The following is a 26,105-nucleotide window of genomic DNA, read 5'->3' on the forward strand; positions in this document are numbered from 1 at the left end:
ATTTTAATGTTTACACAATTCCCAGTGCAACAGTCTTGCCACATTATTATGCCTTTCAGTATACAGTCCTTCTGCCATTAGTATATCACAACCTGCAACAAGGTGTGCAACTGTTTCCAATTGTGGTTTACAAAACCTACATTTGTCTGTTTCTCCCACATGTTCAATGGACTTTGTAAACCAATGTGTATGTAGCCCGCTGTCTTGGGCCACCAATATTAACCTTTCATCTTTTGGTTTGAATTTGCCTCTCCTTGACCATTCCTGCATTCGATCCTGATCAACATGAGGTTCTTCCAGGAGTTTTATGTATGCGCAACTATATTTATGCATGTTTCACATTTCTTGCCATCTCACCTGAACATTCAGCTTATATTTGTTTATTTTTTGGCACATTCTGTTGCTGCCTGATTTTTATCCACTTCTGGTTTGATTTCCATTCCTGCTTGACACCGCTTCTGCTAGACTAAGAAGGGAATTCATATTAGAGTTATTCTCCTCATGTTTCAAAACTTTCACTATATTTGGGTCTTGTGAGGTCAGCAGATATGTCTGCAGTCCCCCAACTGCAGATCTATCTATACATGCAGTCAATTTCCATTAGGCAGTATAGAAATCTTGATGATTCAGCACTCATTAAATTTTTGGATCTTATTAGTTCATTTTCATGAAGCAGTTTCATAATTTCAAGTATTTTCTTTCAAAAGCCTTGTCCTGTATTTCTCTTGGTAATTTGGTAGTTTTACTTTCCCTTGTCACCTGATTCTGAGACATATGGACTCCAGCATTTCGTGTACTTGTTTTACAGCTTAGAGGTGACCTTATTTCCTTGAAACAGTCCTTGGTCATGTCAGCATAAGTTCTGTTGAATGCATTCAGCTGCATTTTCACAGAACCTGTCTAGCAGCAGTCTGTTACTGAATACTTTCATATTTTTAAAGAGACAGACAAACATAATATACTCATAGAAAATAATGACATATTCATTGTGCCCATTGTGGAAGAGGGGTGGTTGACATATTTACCTTACAGACACAAGGTGCAGAGTTTGATTCTGACATGGGGTAAGTTGCTCAGCTATGAATCATTTCTCTATCAAATTTACATATCCTAGTAGGAAGGTAGCTCTAACTTATAATTCTATAAAATTATAAACCTGTCCTTGTCATTCTTTCCTGTACTGAATAGGATATTAACAGAAAAATAAAACCGTTCTCTGTAATCGCCGTGTTAGATGTTATTACAAGATCAATTTTTCAAATGTCATTTCAAAACTTAGATGTCACATACTATGGTGCACTTGTTGGATGCCAACTATTTTTTTTTTCTGGAATATATCCCACAGTCTTTATCAAGCATACAGACCATTATTGATTAGTTTGAGGTCCATACTGTGAGCTTTAAAAACCTAGCTCTTTTAAAAAAAATGTATGATTTATTTTTACAGTAAATGTCCTAACCGTGTCAAAAAAAGCACTTTTCCATTTTTAGACTAAAAGTTCTTGAGATATTCAACCTCATAACAATGTATGCATTCTTAAATAGGTCTAAGTCGTAGCTCTCAGCTGTATAGATTTTCACAAGTCTCCAGATTTTTGACTCCTATTTTTGGTCTATTATAAAATTGTAGTTTTCTGGCAAATCACTGGCAAATCCTTGAGGACTGAAGTCAGAAAATGGCAGACATGTATAGGTTCATAGGTTGGTACTAGGCTATCGGACCTAGGGCCTGTACAAGCCTAGCCATAACAGTTCCCTGGCTATTTCTTCCTCCAATATTTACTTCCCTGGACCCCTTTGATTTTCAAACTTGATATCAAAATACAAAACCAAGTTTGTAAGAACAATATTTAAAAAGGGTCCCTATTTTTGGGCCTTTCCCCCATTATTTGTGGCTTTACCCAGATTTCTTGCTCTAAGAGGTAGAGACGTATGCGCTAAGTGAATGAAGAAAAGTTAGTAAGTGTAGGAGTAAGGCTAGAATCAATGTCCAAATCATAGCAGTTGAGGGGTACGAGTCGGTTCTTTTAATATATCATTTACATTTTTACTGTCTAAAACATTACTAAACCCATTTTAAAATGTACAATGTCTGCTTGCATATCTGTACCTCAAGGCAATTTGTTCACAAAATGCATTTGTGTAGCTTTTGTAACTTGGATAAAATATTTCTGTGATAATTTGTGCAAATGCACAGAGCAGTGTAGTTATAATTACAATGTAATACAAGAGTAGTGTTACCAAAAATTGTGTCGTGAATTACCAAAGTCAAATGGTTACAAGTCTGTACAAAAAGACTTCAGTAGGGTTTTTCATAACCCCCTCCCACATGTACCTTTGGCTGTAATTGTATCTATTATGTACAGGTGACAACTCTTTTTTTTTTTTTTTTTATTTATTTAAAGTCTTGTCAGCTACCAGTGAACATTAGTAACCACCTTTCTAACAGAACATGTTTTTATAAAGATTCACATGTCTCCTACATTTTTGGAACCCTTTGTAGAACAATTTAACTTTTTGCTTTTAGGTTGTTCTGTAAAGAAGAGTAATAGTAATTTCCTGATGCAGCAACTTTAAATTACAGTGCCAGCCAGTGCCATGGTATAGATGAATGAAGTACTGACTATGGTCCAGGTGACCTGGATTTGAATAATACCTTGGCTTCTGAGGCAGGGAGAACAAGCAACTAGATTTCTCTGACACAGGCTGGGGAAAGTATTGCAGAGCACTTCAAGCACTTCTTGAGGGTGGGTGGGGTGACATACCAACATCAGCTTGTTGTGGAAGTGAAGGGCAGATAGACACGGCCCACCTTTTTGCATACCTCACCTAATGGGCATTTGCATACATGTGTGTGTGTGTGTGTGTGTGTGTGTGTGTGTGTGTGTGTGTGTGTGTATATATGTATGTATATATATATATATATATATATATATATATATATATGTATGTGTGTATATATATATATATATATATATATATATATATATATATATGTGTGTGTGTGTGTATATATAATACACATATATATATGTGTGTGTGTGTGTGTATATATATATATATATATATATATATATATATATAACACTGCAAATGTAGTTTTATTTATATATATATATATATATATATATATATATATAACACTGCAAATATAGTTTATATATATATATATATATAAATGTGTGTGTATAAATATACATGAATGTAGGTTAATTTCAAGAGAATGAAACGCCTAAATATTGACAGAAAATGTATAATGTTCAAAATACAAGCAGTTAAAATATCCAAATACAAAATATCGACAATGTAACCACATCCCAAACCAATATTTTTGCAAGGCTTTGCACCCCCTCCTACCTCCTGCTAATTTTATATACCATATCTGAGGTTGCACAGCAGTGGGGAAAGGGCATATACCTCTCCCTTGTACAAGTTCCCTTTTGTCAATTTTTTGAGTTTAGATGTATTTAACTGATATTTTGAACATTTCATTTTTTATCAATATTTATGCAATTGATATTTGATCTGTAGCCGTAAACCCTTTTAGAAAATTACTAAAGAACAAACTTCTGTAACTAAGGTTGAGGATAGAAATACACACACACACACATACATAGAAGGACACTTCTTTAAAAAGGCAAAAGTCAAACATTTTCTAGCTATTGACATTTATTGTTAGTTTCCTTGTACTGCATTGGCATGTGGTGCTAGTTCATTTCTGTGCAGTGAAGTGTTTTTCCTTTAAAATCTAGTAAATCTAATATTTATTTTTGCAAATAATATTCCTTGACTTATCAGTATCACCTGTAATGTCTGTAAAACATAACATCCATACTCCTCTACTCCTTTACTCCTTCTCCTGAGTTTGGAAGCCATTAAGTATTATAGGAACTCATTAGGATCATTTATGTAATCACTCAGCTGAAAAAAAAAAAAAAAAAAAAAATATATATATATATATATATATATATATATATATATATATATATATATATATATACACACACACACACATATCATTAGCATGTTCTGTATATGAACTGAATTGCCAGATCTGCAGCATTTATCAGGCTATAATCACTTTAAAAGCTGATTACAAATTATACCTCAGTATAACAAATAACAATTTACAATTTTGTCCCTAATCATGTTCCAACTCCATGAAGTTGTGTTACTCTGCTTAAGGTTTGGGAGTGATACTTAAGTGAATAAAATTTCACTCTCTCAGTCACGGTTGTCTCTTTGTCCTGTGTTACTGTCAATTAATTTACTGTTATTTTAGTACAGTGCTTTAATCATTATTTTAGTACAATGCTTTAATCATTATTATAATACAATCAGCATCTTTTAATTACCACAAACTGTACCAGTTACCTTTTTTATCTGTGACTCAAAATCAATAATACTGTTAGGAAACTGATGTATTATATCTCATAGCAATGTGATGAATATTCACACACATACAGATATGTAAATGCATAGAAGTGCACTTTTCTGTTGGTATCACATAAAGAAAAGTGTATGCAATCAAACAATCATCTAGAAGTCATATCTTTTTATTCTATCTGGTCACGAACAAATCTGCCTTAATCCAGTTTTGTTGAAATCTGGTAGTACAACACTATTATTTTCTGAGTGTACTAGTTTCTGAACCTGGAATTAAAAATGCTTAAGCACATGATGGTAATTCGTTGTATTTATCATGAGGCAGTATTTTATTCCAGTAATTTTGGTGGTGGGCTCCAAATTCATATTCCCTCATCTTTTGGTTACTAAGAACATCATTCACAGTTTTATAAAGAAGCTGGATAATACAATTTTTTATGAAACATTGAAAATCTGAAAGAAACAAGTTTTGCATACCTTAGTCACTTGTCTGGCAAGTACATTTATATTTCTCAGTATGAGACTCAGTCAGGGAAAAACATGCAGCACATTTACAGTCATGTCGTCCAAAACCAAATTACCCAGGGATTCAGAAAAAATGCTACTTATAGCCACATAAGGGTGTCTGTGGAGATATTGAGTTATTTGATGTGGCTTAAAGATTATTATAAATTAAGGAGGAGGCATTTGACACCACTAGTGTTAAATTTAGAGGGCTGCTCAGGGAAATGACAGTGCTGGCAATGAGAGAGAGAGGGGTGCTTTGTAAGTATAGCTGCATAAATCTTGATGAGCAGTGGCCTGCGTGGTGCACGCCCATGACTGTTTCTGTCCCCTTGGGCAATGCCATGGTGCTACAATAATTGATGTGAGCCAGGGAGAGAGCCAATAGAGAAGGATGCGTGAGGTTACAGGGAAGGAAAGTGATAGAATGGAGAGGGAGAGGGTGAACAATGTCACACATTTCAGATACATGCCCATTTGTCTTCTTTTTGCCATAAGAAGGTTGGATGGAGAAGGATACAAAGGGGAAGTCCGTTGATAGAAAGAGGGTAGACTTATAGAAGGAGTACAGACAGACTAACCCAAGGCAAAGACCAACAAATGAGGTGCTGACACAAAGGGGGGGGGAGTTACAGTAGCTTAATGGCCATACTGACAGAAGGGAACAAGTAGTGATGGGAAGATTAGACAATAAAATGGGGAAGGAGGTGACGCATAAGAAAGACTAGCACTGCACTGTCACAGGATGCAGGAAAAGGTCAGTCACCACTGGGTAATGTCCTTCCTGCTGGGTCTTGTCTCAGCACACAAGGCAGTGCCAGACAATGGAGCAACTTTGCAAGTTGCACAAGCAGCATCTTAAGACAGCCAGTGCAGGCATGAAATCATCAGTCTACACACTTTCTCATTACCTCCTCCACCTCCTACCAAACTGACCCACTGGTGGCATCACCAGAGAGGACATCATCCCTGTCCATGATCACCAGAGGCCATTAGTGACATCTCCAGGTCACCTCTCCCATTACATGTCCATTACCCAATGGAGGGGTCTAAAGGGAGAGGTAAGTCGGCAAGCAAAGGAGAGTAGTATTGCTGAAACTGAATTCATCCTCAAGTCTTTGAATACCTTCACAAAGTGGACCCAGTGTCTCCCCAAGATGACACTGATAGACTGCATTTACATAGCGTATATCATGGACAGATGTAGGTCAAAAATTAAAAAAGATAGCTGGGTGCACAAGACCCAGGATAAAAGAGTGCCTATAGGAGCACTGATGCCAGGACTGGAAAGAAACAGTGCAGAATCCTCAAAATATGGAAATATTCCTGCAATGGGGCCAGGTCCAGGAGAGGATGTCCCCATGTTGTAGAAGGAAGCAGCAGTCCACAAAAATCCCAAAAACTGATGGGCCAAACAAGAGCCATAAAAATGATATGGACTGTTGAGGATAAGAACGTTTTGTCATTGTTACTGTTGTGCAAAAAGCCCAGAATTTCCAGACATAAGATACACAAAAAGATTGAGAGAAATTAGAGGAATGAAAAATACTTCCACAAATAAAACTGGCAGAAGCTTCAAATAAAAATGTGTAGTAATTAGTACAACAGATTTGTGAACCAGTATATAGACCAAGAAACTTTGATCTCTTTGGAAAAAGAAGCATCTGAGGAAGTGCAAAAATATAAGCAACAGAGCACAGATATTTTTGACAAGTATAAAAAAAAGAGATATGGACATGAGAAAGAGAGAGGTTTGATATGGTGCAATATTTATGCAAAGGAGAAAGCCAAATTAATCAACATAAAGAAGACTGCCCCAAAGATATTTGAAGAGAAATAACGGGCAAAGACATCCAGACATGGAAAACTTCAGAATAAAAAAATATTACAAAAAGGGGATGTAGAAAAGAAGATAAGTAAGGTAGAAGTTAAAAAAAAATAGAAGTTGAAGTTATGGATTGCCTGCGAAATGAAAGATGTGGTGTAGAAGGTCTAACACAAGTTACATCACAGCATGATTGAACGAGTCCCCAAAGTAAGGAGAAACAAGAAGATCAGGAGACACCTGAAGAAGAAATATGGACTTGGGAATGAAATATAGATTTCATATGGTGTAATATCTATGCAAAGGAGAAAGTTTCATATGGTGCAATATCTATGCAAAGGAGAAAGCAAAACTAATCAATACAAAAAGAGAATCACCAAAGATATTTGAAGGGAAATGCAGGAAAAGGAATCCAGACATGGACAACTTTACAATACAAAAAATAAGGAGACAGAGGAAAAGTAGAAAAGGAAATCCGTAATGGAGAAGTTAAAGAAATAGAAACTGAGGTTATGGAGTACCTCCAAAGTGAAGGATTCCGCATAGAAAATCTAATTTGGAAAGCACCACAACAGGATAGAGCAGTGGACCTCCAAATTAAGGGGAAAACAGTAGAGCAGGAAGCAATTGGTCAGGTGCCATATGAAGATATTTTGGAGCCTTCCACAAGAAACCAGTATAAACATTCACTTGAAGCTGGACAGCAAGGTAAGGAACATGAAACTGTGGAAACTCTTGACACAATCAATGTTGAGGAGTGATAGGCCAGTGAATTCCCATATGACAGAGCAATGGATGCTACAGATGAAATTGAGAAGAATGTGCCACAGGAAGATGCAGTAGAACTTTCTATAGAATGCCTGCAGGAAATGGAAAACAAAACATTTGCCCTCTGTGTAGAAGACAGTAACACAGGAATTTGGACTGTCCATACAGATCCATGTGATATAACAGAAGTAAACAGGATAAATTATTGTGCAGCTAAATTAATAACTGATGAAGTTTTACCACAAGAACACGAGGTAGTGAGGGAAAGGAAGGGGGAAATCGAATACCATCTTGGAAGTGTTGAGTAGAGAAAACTATAAAGCAATTAAGACACGAAGTGTCACTGTTTAGAAGAGTATAGAAGATGAACAGATACAAGGTTGGTTTTTACCATAGATTTGTGGATGACCTGTTGGCTGTTTCTTATATGGGCAGGTACTCTAGACGTATTCAACCAGTTTTTAACTCCTTGAATACATGTACTGAATTCCTAAATTTTAAGAAAGAAACATCACTGCAGTAGGTTAAGTTTTTGGATATTAGTTTATATAAATCACATCTGGGTGGCCTTGAAACTAGGTTATATAAGAAACCTGTTAAAAGAAATGCATATTTGCATCGCACTAGTATGCATCCACCTTTTATCTTTAAGAATGTTGTTGATAATCAAATGAAGCCTGTCTCTAGACTGCATACTGAAGATAATCATATGTTACAATTAGGTAATACAACACATGATTTTATATAGGCTTACCTTCATAATGCCGATCACGTTATTGTCGACCCCCGCTTCCACGAATACCAAACTGTGACTTTACAAACCGAACTGCGACTTCACAAAATGTCGAACACTGCATTTCCGAATGGCAAAATCTCGCCCCCTTTTTGACCCATGTTAGCACTGGTGTGTAGGTGTGGCGCGGTCGGAAATGTCGAAATTCAAATTTTTTTCAACATTTGAAAGTTTATGCGGTTCTTTTTTCGCTGAAACGGTTCGGTGATATAGCTGATTGTTTATACGTGATCGACATTATGAAGGTAAACCTTTTTATATATAGGGGTTATAATAGTAAAGTTGTTAATAACACTAGAGGTAATACACTTCAAGAACGTGATGCTGACATCGGACCAGTTTTCTCTAAGCAGCCCCACAATATAGGTATAGTTCAGCAAAGTAATAATATTAGTGAAGTTAGAAGGTGCATGCAAACTTATAATCAAGATACAAAGACTGTTAAAGCCATCATTAACAAATACTGGTCCATTTGGTTTGCAGTACAGGAGGCTAGTAATTCTATAGGTGATAAACCAACCTTTAGTTATAAAAGATGTCCTAATTTAATGAATAAACTATGTTATAATGAACACTGTAAAAAAACAAAACTACAACTAGGCACAGAGGGGAAGTTTAAGCACTTTCGGTCATTTAATTCACAGAACTTCTTCAAACTGCTCACTTAAATATCTAATTAACCATTTAAATTACAAATCAACCAATGAAAACTCACAATGCAAGAAGTCACATAAATATTCAACAGTCTCTACCATAATGTAAAAATGCATTTATTTAAATACTATTAAGACAACAAAAATATACAATGTAAAAATAACTGTTGAATATGTACTTTCCTAATTTAAATGTTTTTAAACTTTAAAAAACATTTAATAGATATTTTCTCATTGATGCCAGGTGGAATGTCCGCTTTAAATAATATTTTCTATTTAACTTCTAAGTATTCTAAATATGTGTTCTGTTATAATGAACCTTGAAATATATATTTTAAGACCCAGTAAAGTAGGAACACATAGATTTAACAAATGCGTGCACTGTACCAGCATTAATACTGATAAGTTTTACCTGTCCAGTCACTGGCAAAATATTTAATTCACATGTGTTTGGAATTTTTTTAAGAACATCATATACCTAGCTACTTGCCAGTTATGTGATGCATATTATGTGGAAAAAAACAGAAGGTTGAACAATCATATTGTCATTTCTCTGAAATTAATTGGAAACTTAGCATAAATGCATTATATAGGCATATATATATATATAATACAGGCAACAGACACTATATTTTAAATGTATGATTGTATTTCAAGTTAATGAATCCCTGTTTGGTGGTGATATTGTTCAATGTACTGAATTAGAGGAATATAGATGGATTTTGCAACTTGGGGCTTGTATATTGCCAGGCTTAAATGAATTTGTATCTTTAAAGCCCTGTTTGAGAGAATTACATCAGAGGTTGTAATTGTATCATGTGACTTTTATCTGTTTAAATAGCTTTAGTAACTGTTTTAAATGTTTATGTGCCTAAGGAAGCTTTTAAGTGAAACTATAAAGTTGCATATTAAGTGTTTGACTTCAGTTTGGTGCTACTTGGTTTTTACAGTGGATTTTTATCTATTTTTGTGCAAAAATTACCTCCCAAGATTCACTGAAAGTTTGTTTTGGGACAATTTTCTGGTGAGTTCAGTTTTGGTTAAAGTGACTTTGATCAATTGACATGATTCCACCTCAGTGAAGTGCTTCAATGTTTCACAGTTTTCATCTCACTCAAATGAGTTTCGATAATATGGGATTTCGAGCTTCAAATATGGGCTGCATATATATGTGTGTGTGTGTGTGTGTGTGTGTGTGTGTGTGTGTGTGTGTGTGTACTAATATATATATATATGTCAACATCTTCACCAAAATTTGGTCAGCTAAATGGAATGTCAACAGGTTGGCGAGATCACACAATATTTGGGGTAGGGGAATATGCTCATTCCCTGATGTTATGCAATCTCGATAACGTATATAATTAGCAGATGGTGTGGGTGGGCTTGCAAAATCTATGTTTGTGGTGTGTGTGTGTGTCTGTGTCCATTTTACATTTGCATGTGCCTAGACTGTGGGTCAGCAGATGCATAGCACTGTGTCTACATTTACAATGTCACTGTTTCTGGTTAATGTTGTGAATGTCTTATTTGAGTCATAAGACATATATATATATATATATATATATATATATATATATATATCTACAGATACACACCTCTTGTTTATATAGAAATTTAGCTCTGTTAAGTATGGAAATGATATTTATAATATTTACAAAACTATTTACTGTGAAAAAGCTGAAATACAAAATCTTGAAACCATAAGATGGAAAAAGCAAAATGCTGAAGATCATAATATTGTAATACTGAACACCTGTACTTGGCTCCTGCAGGACCCATATTAGCACTCCTTCCTGAGTCTGCATGACAGGAAGTTTCAATATTCGATATTTTAGTTTTTAGTGCTTTGGTCTTTCAGTCTTGTGGTTTCTAGGTTTTGATTTTTGCGTTTCACCATTTTCATAGTAAATCTTGCAAAACAGTACACTGTTTTTTAAAAACTAACATACCATACTTTGTGTTCTTTCCTAGATCTCAATCTGGTTCTGAATCCTTTTGCCATTTTCCCGTGAAGTCCGTTAATATAGTAGCAGAAATGATCATGAAGTCCACAATTTTTCTCATCTACCTTGTGGCCTCAAGTTTGCTTGTAAATGGTAAGAGAAGAGCAAAAGTTCCTTGGTAAACCAAGGTTTAATTTCTACTCATTCAGTAAGAACCATATAGAAAAATATGTTTTTTCTTACAGTACTTAAGATATGCACATTTTGCATCAAGTGCAACTGCATTAATATGAATATATTTCTTATTTTTCCTAATTTTGAGGATCAAATGTTGATCTGTCATTATTATACTTTGCAGAGAAATTGGCTAGGCTTAAAATGATCAGCACGGACAGCTAACATACTACGAACCTGTACATGCACACCTACCTGCTTAGTCCTTACAGCCGCGCAAACCATTATATTTTCACATAGATGCCTACAACTTGGGAACTGCTTCCACAGTTTGCACTAGTTAGCATACAGAATGGAGTCACATTCTGTAATGTCACATCTTCATGTCTCTCTGTCTTGTGAAACTGCCACCATTTTAGGGAATATCTGCAAGGCAATAGCCCCTTCTGCTTGTTCCAAGAGAAGCATTTGCCTGATACCGAAATGAGAGTACTATTCTGTTTCATCTTCTTCACATTCACTTCAGGAAGCAGATATTGGGGCTTTATGATGCCCCCTTTAGAGAAGGTGATACCGGATATGACATGGCTGAGATGTTGACCAGGACCTCGGGCATTACCAGGATGTGAGCAGTGCAGAAATCACTAAAATGACCTGTGTCACTGCTCTTCTGAAGATCACCAGGAATCAGGGAAGTTTCTGTCATTGTAAACTGTTTTTGGAAAGTGCAAAAGTACAAAATCCCCTCTGAAAAACGCTGCCACTTAGTCCACAAGTCAAGTTTAAAAATGAGATAAACTATTAGCAGCTCACAGCAGATAATATAAAAAAAACTGAAACCGATACCAGCTTAAACGATTTAATAAAAATAGGTATAGCTCTTGAACATATGTTGGAGATGGGACCTGAACACCAGTTTAGATTTAATGTTTTGGAAATAGTGAAAGAGGATATTAGACTGGGTAATATTTCTAACATAATTAAAGCATATATAGTTCCTGGTTACACGCCGAAAGCACGCTTGCTATTAAAAATAACTAGTGTATAAAAATAAATTGTTCAAGCAAGTGGTGACCAAGTGAGATGTACTGTTCACTCCATAAAACAGACTTCCACTAGATACAGTCTAGGTAGTGCATAAAACAAATTTATTAGTTAAAATATAAAATGATAAGCGCTTTCACTAACTTGTAGCTTCTTCAGATCGTAAACACTGAGCATAGAATTCATGCGCCTTATATAGCTAGTAGCAATCATAATAATTAGTTAATTGGTGGATTAAAGCAGAAAAACACTATGATGACTAAACCTTGAATGGTAAACATATCGTAAACAATACAATAAAACACATCCCAAAGTAAGTATTGCTATATATAATAATCTCATTTATATAGGCTCTAAAAGATATGGCAATATTCATTCTATAAAATGTTGGCCATGTCAAATCACATTCATTAAAAACACAATAATTAAAAACAACTTTCTTTTCGAAAATAACTTGAATTAGAACTAGCAGCATGGAATTTATCATATATTAGAACATTATCATAATCATAGACACAATGAAAGTACTATAGCTATCTTAAAAGGTACTTATTGTACTACAGCAGTTAAATGAGAATGTGTAAGTAGCTGTTGTATGTTTAAGTCAAGTATATCTGTATATATGTACATGTATGAATAAAAATATATAAAAAATATGAAATGAATATATATATATAAAAATATGTGTATAAATATGTGTATACTATATCTTAAAAGGTACTTATTGTACTACAGTAGTTAAATGAGAATATATAAGTAGCTGTTGTATGTTTAAGTCAAGTGTATCTGTATATATGTACATGTATGAATAAAAATATAAAAAATGTGAAATGAGTATATATATATATATATATATATATATATATATATATATATATATATAAATGTGTATAAATATGTGTATATAAGTATATATGAATAAATAAATAATTAAATATAAAATGACTAAATAAATATATATATGTGTATAGAAAAAATATAGTATATATAATAAATCATCTACCAATGTGCATCTCAACTAACAACACTATGTATTAACAGAAATTATATATTATAGTGTATGTATATAATAATAATGGTGTTTAAAAATATGTATCATAAATATGTTTAAATAATAATATAATAAAATTTAATAAAATTAATAAAATTTAAAACTTAATATGCCTACGTTTCTTTAAATGAGGTCTAATAGATGCCCTCTCATTTAGTCCGTGACCTTTATCAGCCCTAAGCATAATAATCCATCTACTCTCTCTGTCTTCTGTATGATTCATTATATCTCCTCCTCTTGTATTTACATTAATTTTCTCTAAGACTCTAAACCTAAATTTATGTTCAGAGTTTGTTTGCATCACATGCTTAGCCAAAGCATTCTGTATATTGCCTTTCTTTATATTATAACAATGTTCCCTTATTCTATCACGTAAAACCCTGTTGGTTTTTCCAACATAGAAACATGAGCATAATTCACAAACAGCAAGATATATAACATCTGATGTCATACAGTCAGCATTAACTTGAGTATATATTTCCATATGTGTGTCTGGATGTATGAATATTATGCTAGAGTCTATCAACGGACAAAAATTGCAGTGCCCACAAGCTTTCGTATAATAATTGTCATTCAGACATATATCCTTCTTTAATGGATAGCATAACAATCTCTTAAGATTCTTTTTGTTCCTATATGTAAAGGATGGGGTTTTACCTACAATCGTTGTTAATAACTCATCAGCTTGTAGGATATTCCAATTCTTAGAAATAATGTCTCTAACCTGTTTATTATCTGCTGTATATGAAGTCAGAAACTTGATAGTTGCTTTAGATATGTCTTTAGCATCACTGGTCACTTCAGGTTGAGGCCCAAAATATGGGGTACCTGTTGTTGAGTGTAAATTCAATGCATTATTAATTTGTTTATTAACCTCATCGGATTTATAACCTCTCTCAACAAATTTCTCTTTCAAATCACTTAAATCTGTTAAGGGAACTCAAATGGATCATTAAGCTTGGAGGCCATTTGGGTAAGGGTCTTAATGATCATATAGCTATTACCTCTAAATTGAAGAACAGGAAACTTAAGAAATAATGATAGTAAATGCATTTTTGTATTTATTTTATTATTAGCAATACATCTATTATCCTGTCTATTCATTTGTCATATCTCCATCTGGTTACCATTAGGCTATATTGGTTATATCCTACCTGTGTGTGTGTGTGTGTGTGTGTGTGTGTGTGTGTGTGTGTGTGTGTGTGTGTGTGTGTATAATATATATATATATATTTATATATAGTTACTTTTTTCTAACTTTTTTTCTGGGAATTTAGTAGTTAACTTGCTTGTTAGATGTAATGATGTCATAGCTCATCATTGGCTTGTTTGAATTTGCCCTTGTATTTAAATTTGTTAAAGCTCTTGCCTATTTCTGTTTTTATTAAATCGTTTTAAGCTGGTATCAGTTTCAATTTTTTGATATCATCTGCCATGAGCTGCTAACAGTTTATCTCATTTTTAAACTTGTTTTTGGAAAGTGTCAGTGTCCTGTACAGAGGTGTTTCTGCTAATTGTAGGTTTTTCTGCCATACGAATTTGATATTTATGGTAGGAACACGTTAGGGGCTACTATGAATGGAAGAGGTGGCACTAATGAGAATAATGTTACTGCCCTACACAGATGTGTAATTGCTACTGCCAGATCTTTCTCGTATAGCATAGAATATGTGCATGGGCTACTGTAGTATGCTTCTATACCATGGGAGATTATGTTGGCAGGTATTGTATTAAGCCAGTTACTATTTGTTGGGGTTATGCTGAACCACCTGAGAGTAAAAGCATGCTGCCTGATGTTTCCCCATATGTAGCAAGGTCACATATCTGTGTAGATCTGTTCATGTTTGTTTATAGAGGCACTCCCACATACCTACTTGTTAGTTTGATGGTTATTTATGTATTTTTTAATTGGCTTAAGTGTATGTGTATTGTAATGGTTCACTAATAACTGTTGGCCTTGGCCTTGAGAGAGTTCTCGCTGAAGCTGTGTTTCCCTACAAATATTTAACAGTTGGCTTGTTGTAAAAGTAAATTGTACTTGAATTTATGATCTTGTATTGTGGTTCATCTTACTGGTGGCAGTGTTATTTCTGTAAAAACAAGGAAGAGGGTGGTGATACTGAAGAGGTGTCATTAACCTGTCTTAGCAAATATTGTGTGTGCATGTGTTTTGTTTGGTAAGTAATCGTGGTCAAGTTTCAACTTCTGTTAAGATTGCATTGGGAGGCACTGGGCTCACTATCAGATGGGTGAAATACTGGAGACACCAATAATTATAAGTCTAATTTGTAGCTGCATAGTGTAAAGATTATTTGGTTGTGACATGTTTGGCTTGGTTTATAACCCAGAGACTGCCCATGCTCTGGAATAGATTTCCCATACATGTCAAGCAGAGCACCTCACTGGCCCTCTTCAAGAGAAATCTTGATGTGTGGATGGGAAGTAGAAGGTTCACCCTGGGGATCACTCCAGTTGCTGTACCTGATAGAGGCACTGGGAACTAACGTCAGGTGGTATGATGCCAGGGCACTTCTATAGGCGAGGCTTGTAAAGGCTCCAGGGCCATTAGCCTAGTACACACCTATGAACCTATTATCTGAGGTAGCAGTGCACGTTTGTCATATGATGATATAGTCTGTCACTGCTGGAGTAGTATTTGGTGCTAGAACTGCTGACTTAAAGCCTGTACTATTATACATAGTGTGATCACAGTGATGCAGATTGTGATACCATAGCCCTTTTCCACCACATGTAATTTAGTGGCAGCAGCTGAAATTATATTCTTATATTATAAATGCTTGTTCATAGGTTTCTAGGTGATTACTAGGAAAGTGGCACGAGCCTTTACAAGCCTAGCCAGTGATACCCTGGATATGACAGTATTGTATCTTAGAGTACTGGGTTTTTGGGTGTTGGAGCCCTGAGTCATTTTACAGACTGCCTTGGTCCATAAGGGACATGGGCAGTACCCCGATAGTGAACTTATGTTTCTCCATCCATTTATCCAAATTCTTTTAGAAGAGTGTTAGAGACGAGTTTTGATTTACAAAGATGAGAAGTTTTTTCCATAGGTGAGGTAGCCTTTGGGATACAAATCTGTCTTTCCAGCAAGTTCTGTTAGTCACAAATAAAGTTCAGTTCCATGGAATGCAGAACCCTCGTATAATTTTTCTTGTGAATATGTAATATTTTCATCAAGGCTGGATCAGAGAGAACATTGTAGTCAAGCATAAGTCATCTCTCAATAAACAATAGGAGATGTAGTAAAGGGATAAGGCCTTTAGTTATTCTGCATAAGACGTGTCTTACCTACTCTTTTGTATTTCAGTAAGAAACCTCTGATGGTGTTCCAGTTGGTGTGCCTGATTAGGTACATGCAGAAAGGAACATTGTACTCGTTTATGGGCCTGATGAGGGCTGAGTACAGTGGCACTATGACTTCCTTTGATCTTGATGCCATGCCTTTAAGTTGAGCCACACAGAAGGATTTTCTCCCTGCTGTAGCTACCTGATGGTCAAAGTTTAGGTTACTATCTGTCTGTGTTCCTAGGTCCCTCACCACAAGGTCTATTTTTAGGGATGTGCTATCAATATTATAATTTGCAGGGATATCTGATTGGTAGGATATGACTGCACATTTTTTCTTTTTAGCATTTAGTCTCAAATCATGATTTTGCACCAGCTGTTGTCATTTTTCTGCCTGTTTGTAGGATGTCAGCATCATTTGGAGATTCCTTGATTGCACCCAGCTTACAGTTGTCGGTGATCTTGGTGAGCCAGAGGGCCCCAATACCGGCCTTCAGTTCAGAGAAGTATATACCAAACAGGAGACGTTCCAACATTACGTCCTGTGGGACACTGCTAGTAACCAGTTTCTTACTGGAAGTGGGTTCACCTAGCTGTACAACATGTATCCTCTCAGTGAGCCAGTTTGTTATCCATCTGACAATGTAGGGGCCTATGCCTAACTCAGTAAATGTATCCATGATCCCCGAGTGGGGGATTATGTTGAAAGCTTTGGCAAGTCTAGATAAGTGGTGTGACCATTTTTACCCTCATCCATGTTCCTGGTGACTTTCTTGAAGAAGTCCAGCAGATTGAGCAGGCAAGACCTCCCTTTGATAAAGCCAAATTGGGCGTGGTCCAGTGTTTGGAGTTTTTCTGTGTCGTTATTGATCAGGTCCATGATAATTCTCTCTATGGCCTTGCAGATAAGACTGGTCAAGCTTATGAGTCTGTAGTTCTCTCGGTCAGTTGATGCCCCCCCCCCTTGTGCAGAGGGATGAATGCTGCAGTCCACCATTCCTCTGGGACAAAACCCGTCCTGAGACTGTGTTTAAAGAGGGTTTCTAGTGGCCTTCATAGATTCTGTTTTAAGCTATTTAAGAAGCATCTTGGAATGATGTCAGTACCCATGGAGGCTGTGTTTTTGGCTTTTCTGAGCGCAGTAAGGATCTGTTCCCTTGTAATCAGTAGGGTGATGGTTGAGGTTATTTCTTTAGGTGTGGTAGGAGGTGATGAGGTGGAGAAGTTTGAACTGAACTTGCTGGCTAGCAGGTTTGGAATAGTTTCAGGCTTTTTGTAAGTAATGCCATCCATGATTAAGTAGACACATTTGTGAGCATTTCCCCTAAGGTTATGAACATGGTAAAAAAAAAAAAAAGTGTTCTAGTTATCTTTCACCTGCAAGGTTATCTTTGCCTTGTAGTTTGCTTTGGCAGATTTAAACAACTCTCTAATTTGTTTAGATTGGTGAGTGTCTTTTTACAGTGTTTTGTCTGTTCCTTCTTGGTTTTGGAGAGAATTTTTCCGTTTGAATAACCTGTTTATGCTAGGGATCCACCAGAGTGGTTTATTTTTGCTAGTAATCATAGGGTTGACCCAGACAGGTACTGCGTCCTCTATGCCACTATGAATTTAGTTGTATGGTGCTTTTTGTGTACAGCTCAGAGTAGGCCTCAGTGTCATCTGTCTTCAGAGGGGGTAGAAGTTTGATAAGCTGTCACTTCGTTTGAGGTAACTGGTCTTAGCAAAGATCTTAACAGGTTTGGAGTTTGATGGGGTCTTTAGATTAGCTATAATACTAAAGCAGATCATTCTGTGGTCAGATCATACTAAGGAGGAGTTAATGCATAGGAGGGCGCTGCATCCCCTACCCCATGTTTGTGAGTACCAGGTGTAAGATATTTGTACTGTTAGTTGGGGAGCTATTTGCTCCATGGTGTTTGCATTGACAAAGCCCAAAAACCTCTGAGCAAGTGATTTATGGGTTGTGTAATTCCCCCAGTTTATGGAGGGGTAGTTGGTCGCCCATAAGTATGGTGTTAGGCTGAATGTTAAAAGGTTCCAGTAGGTTTAGGTAGGTGTAGTTTTCCAGAGTAATTTTAGGTGATCTGTAGCTAGCAAAGATGTTATAGGGGGTTGCACCTGTAGTTAGTTGGACATGGAGCAGCTCAAGCATGTCATGTTGTTGGACCAGTCTAGCAGTGCACTTGTCCTTTGTGAACACTGAGGCACCTCCTGCCTTTGTTTTATCCTGAGCTGATGATGGGGATGAAATGTATGAAAGGCATTTTAGCTTTTGATAGCTGGGGTGCTTTCCATGGTTCTAAATCATGTTTCAATGACTGCACGTATATCTGTATTCACCAGGGTGAGGAGTGCTTCCAGTAGTTTAACTTTTTTTATTTAAACTCCTAGGGTTGAGCAGCAGTACCTTGAGGTAGTCATGAGTGATTTTTGTTATATTGGCGGGTTTACCAACTTGGCACGGACTGAAAAAGGCACTAATGGGATAGATAAAGTTTTTCTCAGTATCAGGAAGCCAAATGGTGACAAGTGCAAACCATCTTTGGCAAAGCATTATGGTTTGTTGATCATGTCTCCCCAGGCTGACAGATATTGGATCCCTTTTTGTGACACCAGATACTAAGCCAGTTGTTGAAGTCAATATTTTTTTGCTGGTACTGTGGAATCATTGATGAAGGTAAGATGCAACTCAAGGCTAGATTCATACCTGCCTGGGACACACATTCAAAGAGCTCCATGTCTCTCTTCATATAATCCATTGAGGTACGTCTTTGGCTATCTATGCCCACAATGACTATGGCCTTGTGATACTGGTACATGTGGTTTAAGGATCTAGACATGTCAACATATTTGACACTGTACAGTATCAATTACTTCTTAATAAACTAGCTTCCTATCATTCCAGTCCAGTAGCTCTAAATTGGTTTAATAGTTACCTGTCTGATAGGAAACAAGCCACTTTATGGGACAACAAATTCTCCCCTGACTCCCTATAAATGTGCGAGTCCCACAAGGTTCAATCCTGGGACCACTTCTAATCACAATTTTTACTAATCTTAACACTGCATCTAACTATCAATCGTACAATATGCTGATAATGCTTCCTTAATCTGCTTCACCCCCACAATCACAGAACTCCAAGAAAAACTCAAGCAGCCCTCCACAACATTAGTTACCTAACAGTCCAACTTATTCTAACCTCCCAAAAAAACAAGCTCATGGTTTGTTAGCATACCCCAACAGCTAATAATCTACCTCCTAGCCATATTTCCTCTTCAATGGCACTAAAATGGAGCCTGTTGAATATACAAAACTGTTCGGCATCACAATTGATAGTGGACTTAATGCAAGGTGTTTGTCAAACTTAACTATTAAGGTTCACTCTATAGGGCTAAAGCATATTTCACTGACCATGCTAGACTCACAACAGTTAGAACCCATCTATTATCTTCCCTTCTATACTGCTCTCAAATATTTACCAATCTTCACAAATCTGACCTAAATAGTCTTGAATCTTGCTAGAACAAAATTGCCAAATTTGCCACCAAAGATCTCATCATTGTACTGCCCTTCTCCAGCTAAATTGGTTAGAGCTCCCTCATCTTCTCACCCTGAATCACCTACTAGCTGCACACAGTCTTGTACAAACCTGACAGCTGCCCAGCACTGTCTAATCTTGTTCAACCTTACAGTAACCTGACATCCCTTAGGTCTGCTGATTTAAAATCCTCTTAAAGGTTATCAAAGCACAAAACTCTCATGGCATCTCCTTGTACTCCCATGTCATTGCCAAACAATGGAACTCATTTTTTCCACAGCATATTCTGTCCGTCAATGATACACATACGTTTAAACATACCCTAAAGGAATATTTCTAAAAATATAGGCTTTGCTCCTGTTCACACCTAGACTAAACGTCTCAACCCATAAATTACTTTCTCCTTTTTTTTTTTTCTCATTTGTCTATACCTCTTGGCTAATTAAACCTTCTCCCTCTCAGAACGTAACTTGCTATCCAAAAATAAAATGTACAGTAAAGATATTTGTTTTGATATAACCACCATTGTTACTTTTATAGACACCATGTTAAGAGCCTTGTAACTTGAAGTTCTGTTTGTATGTTTATTTTATGTACTATTGTTTCATTGTAATAATTGTTATAGTTTTATGTCAAATGTAAAAAAATCTATGTAAACATTCTGGAGCTTTTCTCCCTGGGTCTTTGTTTCATTGTAATAATTGTTATAGTTTTATGTCAAATGTAAAAAATCTATGTTAACATTCTGGAGCTTTTCTCCCTGGGTCTCCGCTGAAAATGGGCTTCTGGCCCAGTCGGACACTACCCAATTAACAAATGAAATAAATAAAAGTGCATGTGTGATCTGGCAGATGCTGACCAGACAGACGGCTCAATGCAATCTTTTCCTTGTTTAGCCTGGTAAGGGGGAACATCAGTATGTCTTACAATGGAATCCCTAATAAGGAGAATGTTTGTATGTGTGATGTATTGCCTTATGGACTTGGAAGCAGGACTACTGTGATTTTCAGAGTTGTGTTGTGTGAGGTGCTGTCTCTTGAGTGTGAGCGGGACCATTGAGAGATGCTTGTAGGTCTTGGAGGTTTGAGTAGATTACATGTGAGGTATGTCTGTATGTGTTTGTTCCTTAGTGTTGGCAAGAGAGCTTTGCCTCCAATGACATTGTGTATATACATCTCTTGCACACTATATTTTTCTATTCTAAAATTAAATGGTTGTCAGTGAACATGAGGCAATTACTACTCTGCCTTAGGATGCCCATATCCACCAGGCCACAAACAGACGTGACAGAGAAGTGCCTGTCCATTATACCAGCTCTGTAGTAACTGGGAAGGAGTAGGGGATAGTGACTTAAAGGTCCAAATGAGAGTGTTTATTAGTATACTATAAGATGACTTGTAGTGGAGCTGCACTCTATGCAAACTGGCAGCTCTTCAAGCAACTCTGAACAGTGGGAGACTATAGCGAGTGTCTCCCATAGAATATTTTAAACTGAAGAGGTCTGCTTATCTGTAAGGCATGGGTAACTGCAACTCCAGACTTTTTTATACTAGCAGGATGAAAGACTTCTCCACAGTTAAACTCTTAGAAGAATTATTGTGTGTTTATCTGGCCTATAAACAGTTCCCAATTCTGATGTGTTGAAAACAGTCCTCTGCTCCCACCACAGAATAAAACCCTATTAATGCCTTTCAAGTGTTACAGTTTCGGTCAAGAATTACTATTACCCAAAACTTCACAGTGGCTATTAGTGAAATGTAAAAATGAAATAAAATGACAGGGTTTGTATGCATTACTATGGAAGGATTTCGAAACAATTTAATACCTATTATTTTATAAAACTAACCATTAAGAATAAGTAATTAGTAGTACTTGTTAATATAATCAGTGAAATCAAGTAATCCTGGTACCTGTACTTACAAACAACACAATGTACTGCAATTAAGATTTCAAGAATTTGCAGTGATGGTAAAAAATGTGAGCATTCCTTAAATGAATTAGAGTGCATGTTTATAAAAAGACTAGATCTATCTAACCAAGTACAGCAAATAATTTTAGGAGTCGTGTCATAAAAAATGATCAGGTAATTTCTGGGTGAAATGTGATTTCAAGACAAGAACCGAGTAAAAATATCTATAGGATGGGTGTAGAATTTTGAAGTTGATGACTGGAAAATACTGGGTAGTAATGTAATCATTTTTGCAGTGATTGTGGATGAATCTATATTTTTAACCCTAAGGGAAAGAATCTGCAAACTTTATTAGAAGTAGTGCCACCACTAATAAGAATGGGGAGGGGCATACCAATATGGGTTTTGCAAGATGTATAGCTAGTAGCTCCTATTACCTGAATTCCAAAACAGGTAAAACTTAGAAAACATAGGGCTACTTGTATAATAGGGCTACTTGTATAACTGAGAATGTAATATATATTGCTGCCTCTAATAGCTGTACCACTTTCTCCGTTGAAAAATTTAGCAAGAAACTTCAACAAAGTTTTATGGGCTATCCTTCAGATTCAGAAAGGCTTACCCCCAGATTTACTAATCTTCCATGAAGGACTAATCTAGTCCTGCATGGAAGCAGTAGTTTGAGGAGGACGGCAGTGCGCCATGCATATTAATGAAGACGTGCTGCCTGAACTACTAATGCTACACGGGAGTGTGGACGAGTGCAGGAGGCTTGTCTGAGAGCAGAGCTTTCCGAATAAACATGCCCCTGCAAAGTAGAACAGAAGAATGTGTAAATAAATGAGCGAGACTGCTCATAAGTGTCTGCATATCCCCACCAGCAGTCCCCATGTGTTCAACAGTACAGTCAAATAAAATGAAGAAACCCTTTTATTTATTTTTTTTAAATTCCGAGTACAGCTAACCATAGGTGCAAGTGTTTGCCCATCACTTAGCTACGGTTAAAGCAGCTGAAGAGGATAACAAGGTGTATATATATGCAAATGAAGCAGCACAGCAGTAGTGTAGTGGTTAGAGCATCCACCTAACGAACAGGCATAACCAGTTCGAGTCCCACTGCATCACATAACATTTTCCATGTGAAATCTGTATATGAACAAATTTTCACATCTTTTTGCCGTATAACCTATTTAGTAACATTTAAATGTGAACTGGAGTACTGCATTTAAATGCACATGTGAAGTGTCAGTGTCATAATGAATAAGGCACTAGTAAGCGGGTATAAGCAGTAGTAAGCATGTTTAAGTGCGTTTGCACGGGGGTAAGCCTTGCCTACATAGATTAAGCAAAGTAGAAGCTAACTTGAGTGTAAGAAACTGTAATCAGAGGTTAGCATTGCTTACCGTCGTGCAAACCCGTGCACACCCGCTTACAACTGCTTTGTGCCTTAATCACTCTGTATCCAAAGGCCCATGTTCTGCCAGCAACAAAACAAACTGCCTCTGCAAGGCTCAAACTCAGGACCCTGTACACTATAGTCACAGCAGTTAACCACTAAGCCATCATAGCAATATATATGAATGAGGTATCGGCAAACTAATCCTCACCACAGGAAAATTAAACCAAATGTGAACTGAATCTATGTACAGTGTGAAGTGGTATAACCTGCTACATAACATAAATATGTGAACTGGATTACTGCAGTAAGTATAGATTTGAGGTGTTACTGCAATAAAGTGTAGAAGTCCCCAGGTCCCCTTACAGTGTATGTACACATGAATCACGGATACCAGACACATATATAACCTGTAATGAAGAAGAAATCCTTGCCAAATGGCAAATATAGTGATAGTCAGCTATGAAGCAATGCTAACCACAGCTCATGTTAGCAAGTGTACGCAATGTGTAGGGGAGCCAATTCAATCTGCCTTGTGGTATACCTCTTTAAATAGTGCCAACCTTATGTAAGCAGGTGTGCGCATAGCTTAGCCTTTTCAAAACTGGCCAATCATGGCAATGTGCGGGCAAATGGCCGTATTTAAACCCCACAGGTGGGAATACGTCTCATAACTGGTTGTAGCTTCCTACTGCAGGTAGAATGGCTGGTGTGGGTGAAGGCACTCGATTCAGAGCGCAGTGCTGGGGCATCCAGGAGTCAAAATTCATGGTATGGCTCCTGGTAAAACACCATGATCAGAGACTACTGCAGGGCTAGTACCAGGACTCGCAGTACAAAATGGAGGCCTGGGACAGTCTCGCCCATGACCTCACCAGTGCCACAGGTATCCCCTGGACTGGTGAGCAGGTCAGGCACTACCATGCTGACCTGAAGCGGCGGAGGGGTGATGTCCTGGAACAGTGGCTCCAGGCGTCTCGGCAGATGGCCAATGCCCCATTACTGAGTAAGTACACATTCTACTAAGTAGTTAATAATTGCCTAGCTTGTGCATACTACGGATAGGTATAGCTAAATATTAATGCATTTCTCTGACAGCTGCAGATGAGTGGGCTGTGAAGCAGCAAGCCCATGATGCTAGGCTACAAAGGCTGTGTCACGAGGCAGGTTAGTAATCGGTCTGTATGTACTGTCATAACAAAGAATATAAGAGCCTTAGCAAGCGTTGTACCAGTAGAAATAAATGTGTTAATAGTCTGTGAATAAAGGCATAACCCCTGGAGTGCTTCTGTTTACTCTTCACTCATATGTTTGCGATCTGTTCCGTACTATAAACAGTACTGTTGTATCTTAAACAGTGTCACCCACACTGTGGTATGTAGATAAAATGGGTGTGACGTCCTACGTAATGTTGGAAGTGCCAAAAGGTCAGTCCTATCGTACTAGTTAGGAAGACTTGGATAGAAAACAGTCAAAAGATTTACATCAATTCCCTGATAGCACAGTGTACTGATGTTAGCAATAATTTTTTGTCACACACAGCAGGGGTTCGACTCCTGGGAGTGCTACTAAGTTGTATGCATAATACCCCACAACTGTACAGACTGATACAATGTTCAGATTGAAAGCTGTATGCATAATTACACCCAAGAACTGTACAGAATTTGCTTGAATGTTCAAATTGTAGGTTGAATGCATATTTATAACCCACAACTGTTCCAGTCTGTCCAGCATGTCCAGATAAATGGCCCATATCACCAACTTGGTACCCTGTTCCCCTGAAAATTCAGTGTGATGATCCAAGAAATGCAGGCAGCTGCCAATGACATATAACTGATAGTCAAACGTTTACATAATCAGAGAATGTATATGAAAACAATCCTGTCAGTCTAGCACCTCACCCAAAGTGTATGACAGCAATTCTCAACATATGTTGCATTAACACCTGCAGCCTGTCACACCTGTATGTAAGACACAGGTCACATATATAATAATAATAAACATACCATTGTACAATATAAAGCCATTGTGTAGTATAATACATGTAAGGGGAAAGATCACTGCAGTGACTAAGAATGTTGTGAAAATTACAAGAATATATTAGTTGTTAATTCAACCCTCTCTCTCACCCCTACCATATGTGCATAATAATCCAATGACACTCCTCAACTGGTATGTGTACACTCAAAACTTTTTTTGGGACATATGTCCTAATGGTTTATAAATATTCGCATTTGTTTCTATGCATGGGCCATGTTAAAATACACCCATATTGGTGGCATGTTGTCATCAATTAAACCCGCATGCTCCTGTAATGGCCACTGTTGTTCCATATATGCATGTGTTCTGCTTGCTGTGCAACTGTGTTTAAATCTGGTGTGTCGGGTAATGGGAATACCTATGCATGCTGTTATAACTAATCCTGAATGTTGTTGACTGTTACTAACCCATATCTTCCATAAACCTGCGACAACACAGCTCGTATGGGAAGGCCGGTCCCAGCGGACCCACCTGTCCCATCTCAGCTGGCCATGGCACCGGACACCAGCACATCTGGGGCCCAGCCCGAGACCTCCTCTTCTGTGGGCCCTGCCCCACTATCGGGAGGAACTGCTGCAGGGGATGGGACTTGCCACCCCTTGGATCGGGCGCAGAGGGGAACCTTTCACCCGTCAACAGGTCCGGGCCGTGGTGTGTAGGGAGCTCGATCTGAAGTATTGAGAGTGGCTACGCCACCTTGACTGCTGAGTGGTGCTATTAGAGGGTGAGCCTGCCCTCTTACACAGCCCCCAGCACAACCACCTTCGGGGCT

General features: G+C 37.2%; 1 protein-coding gene across 2 annotated transcripts in view; it reads left to right on the forward strand.

Annotated features, from left to right (window-relative positions):
- LOC122812335 (interferon alpha-inducible protein 27-like protein 2A) overlaps positions 1 to 26,105 on the forward strand; it is a 449,204-nt gene that overhangs the window by 45,693 nt on the left and 377,406 nt on the right. For both annotated transcript variants that reach the window (XM_044084759.1, XM_044084749.1), the window contains exon 2: positions 10,901 to 11,025. In XM_044084759.1, the coding sequence (XP_043940694.1) occupies positions 10,965 to 11,025 (61 nt within the window). In that variant the 5' untranslated portion in view covers positions 10,901 to 10,964. The remainder of the gene's footprint in view (positions 1 to 10,900; positions 11,026 to 26,105) is intronic.

The sequence above is a fragment of the Protopterus annectens genome, chromosome 1.part1 (assembly GCF_019279795.1).
Source record: "Protopterus annectens isolate FY-2018-M chromosome 1.part1, PAN1.0, whole genome shotgun sequence".
Classification (NCBI taxonomy): domain Eukaryota; kingdom Metazoa; phylum Chordata; order Ceratodontiformes; family Protopteridae; genus Protopterus; species Protopterus annectens.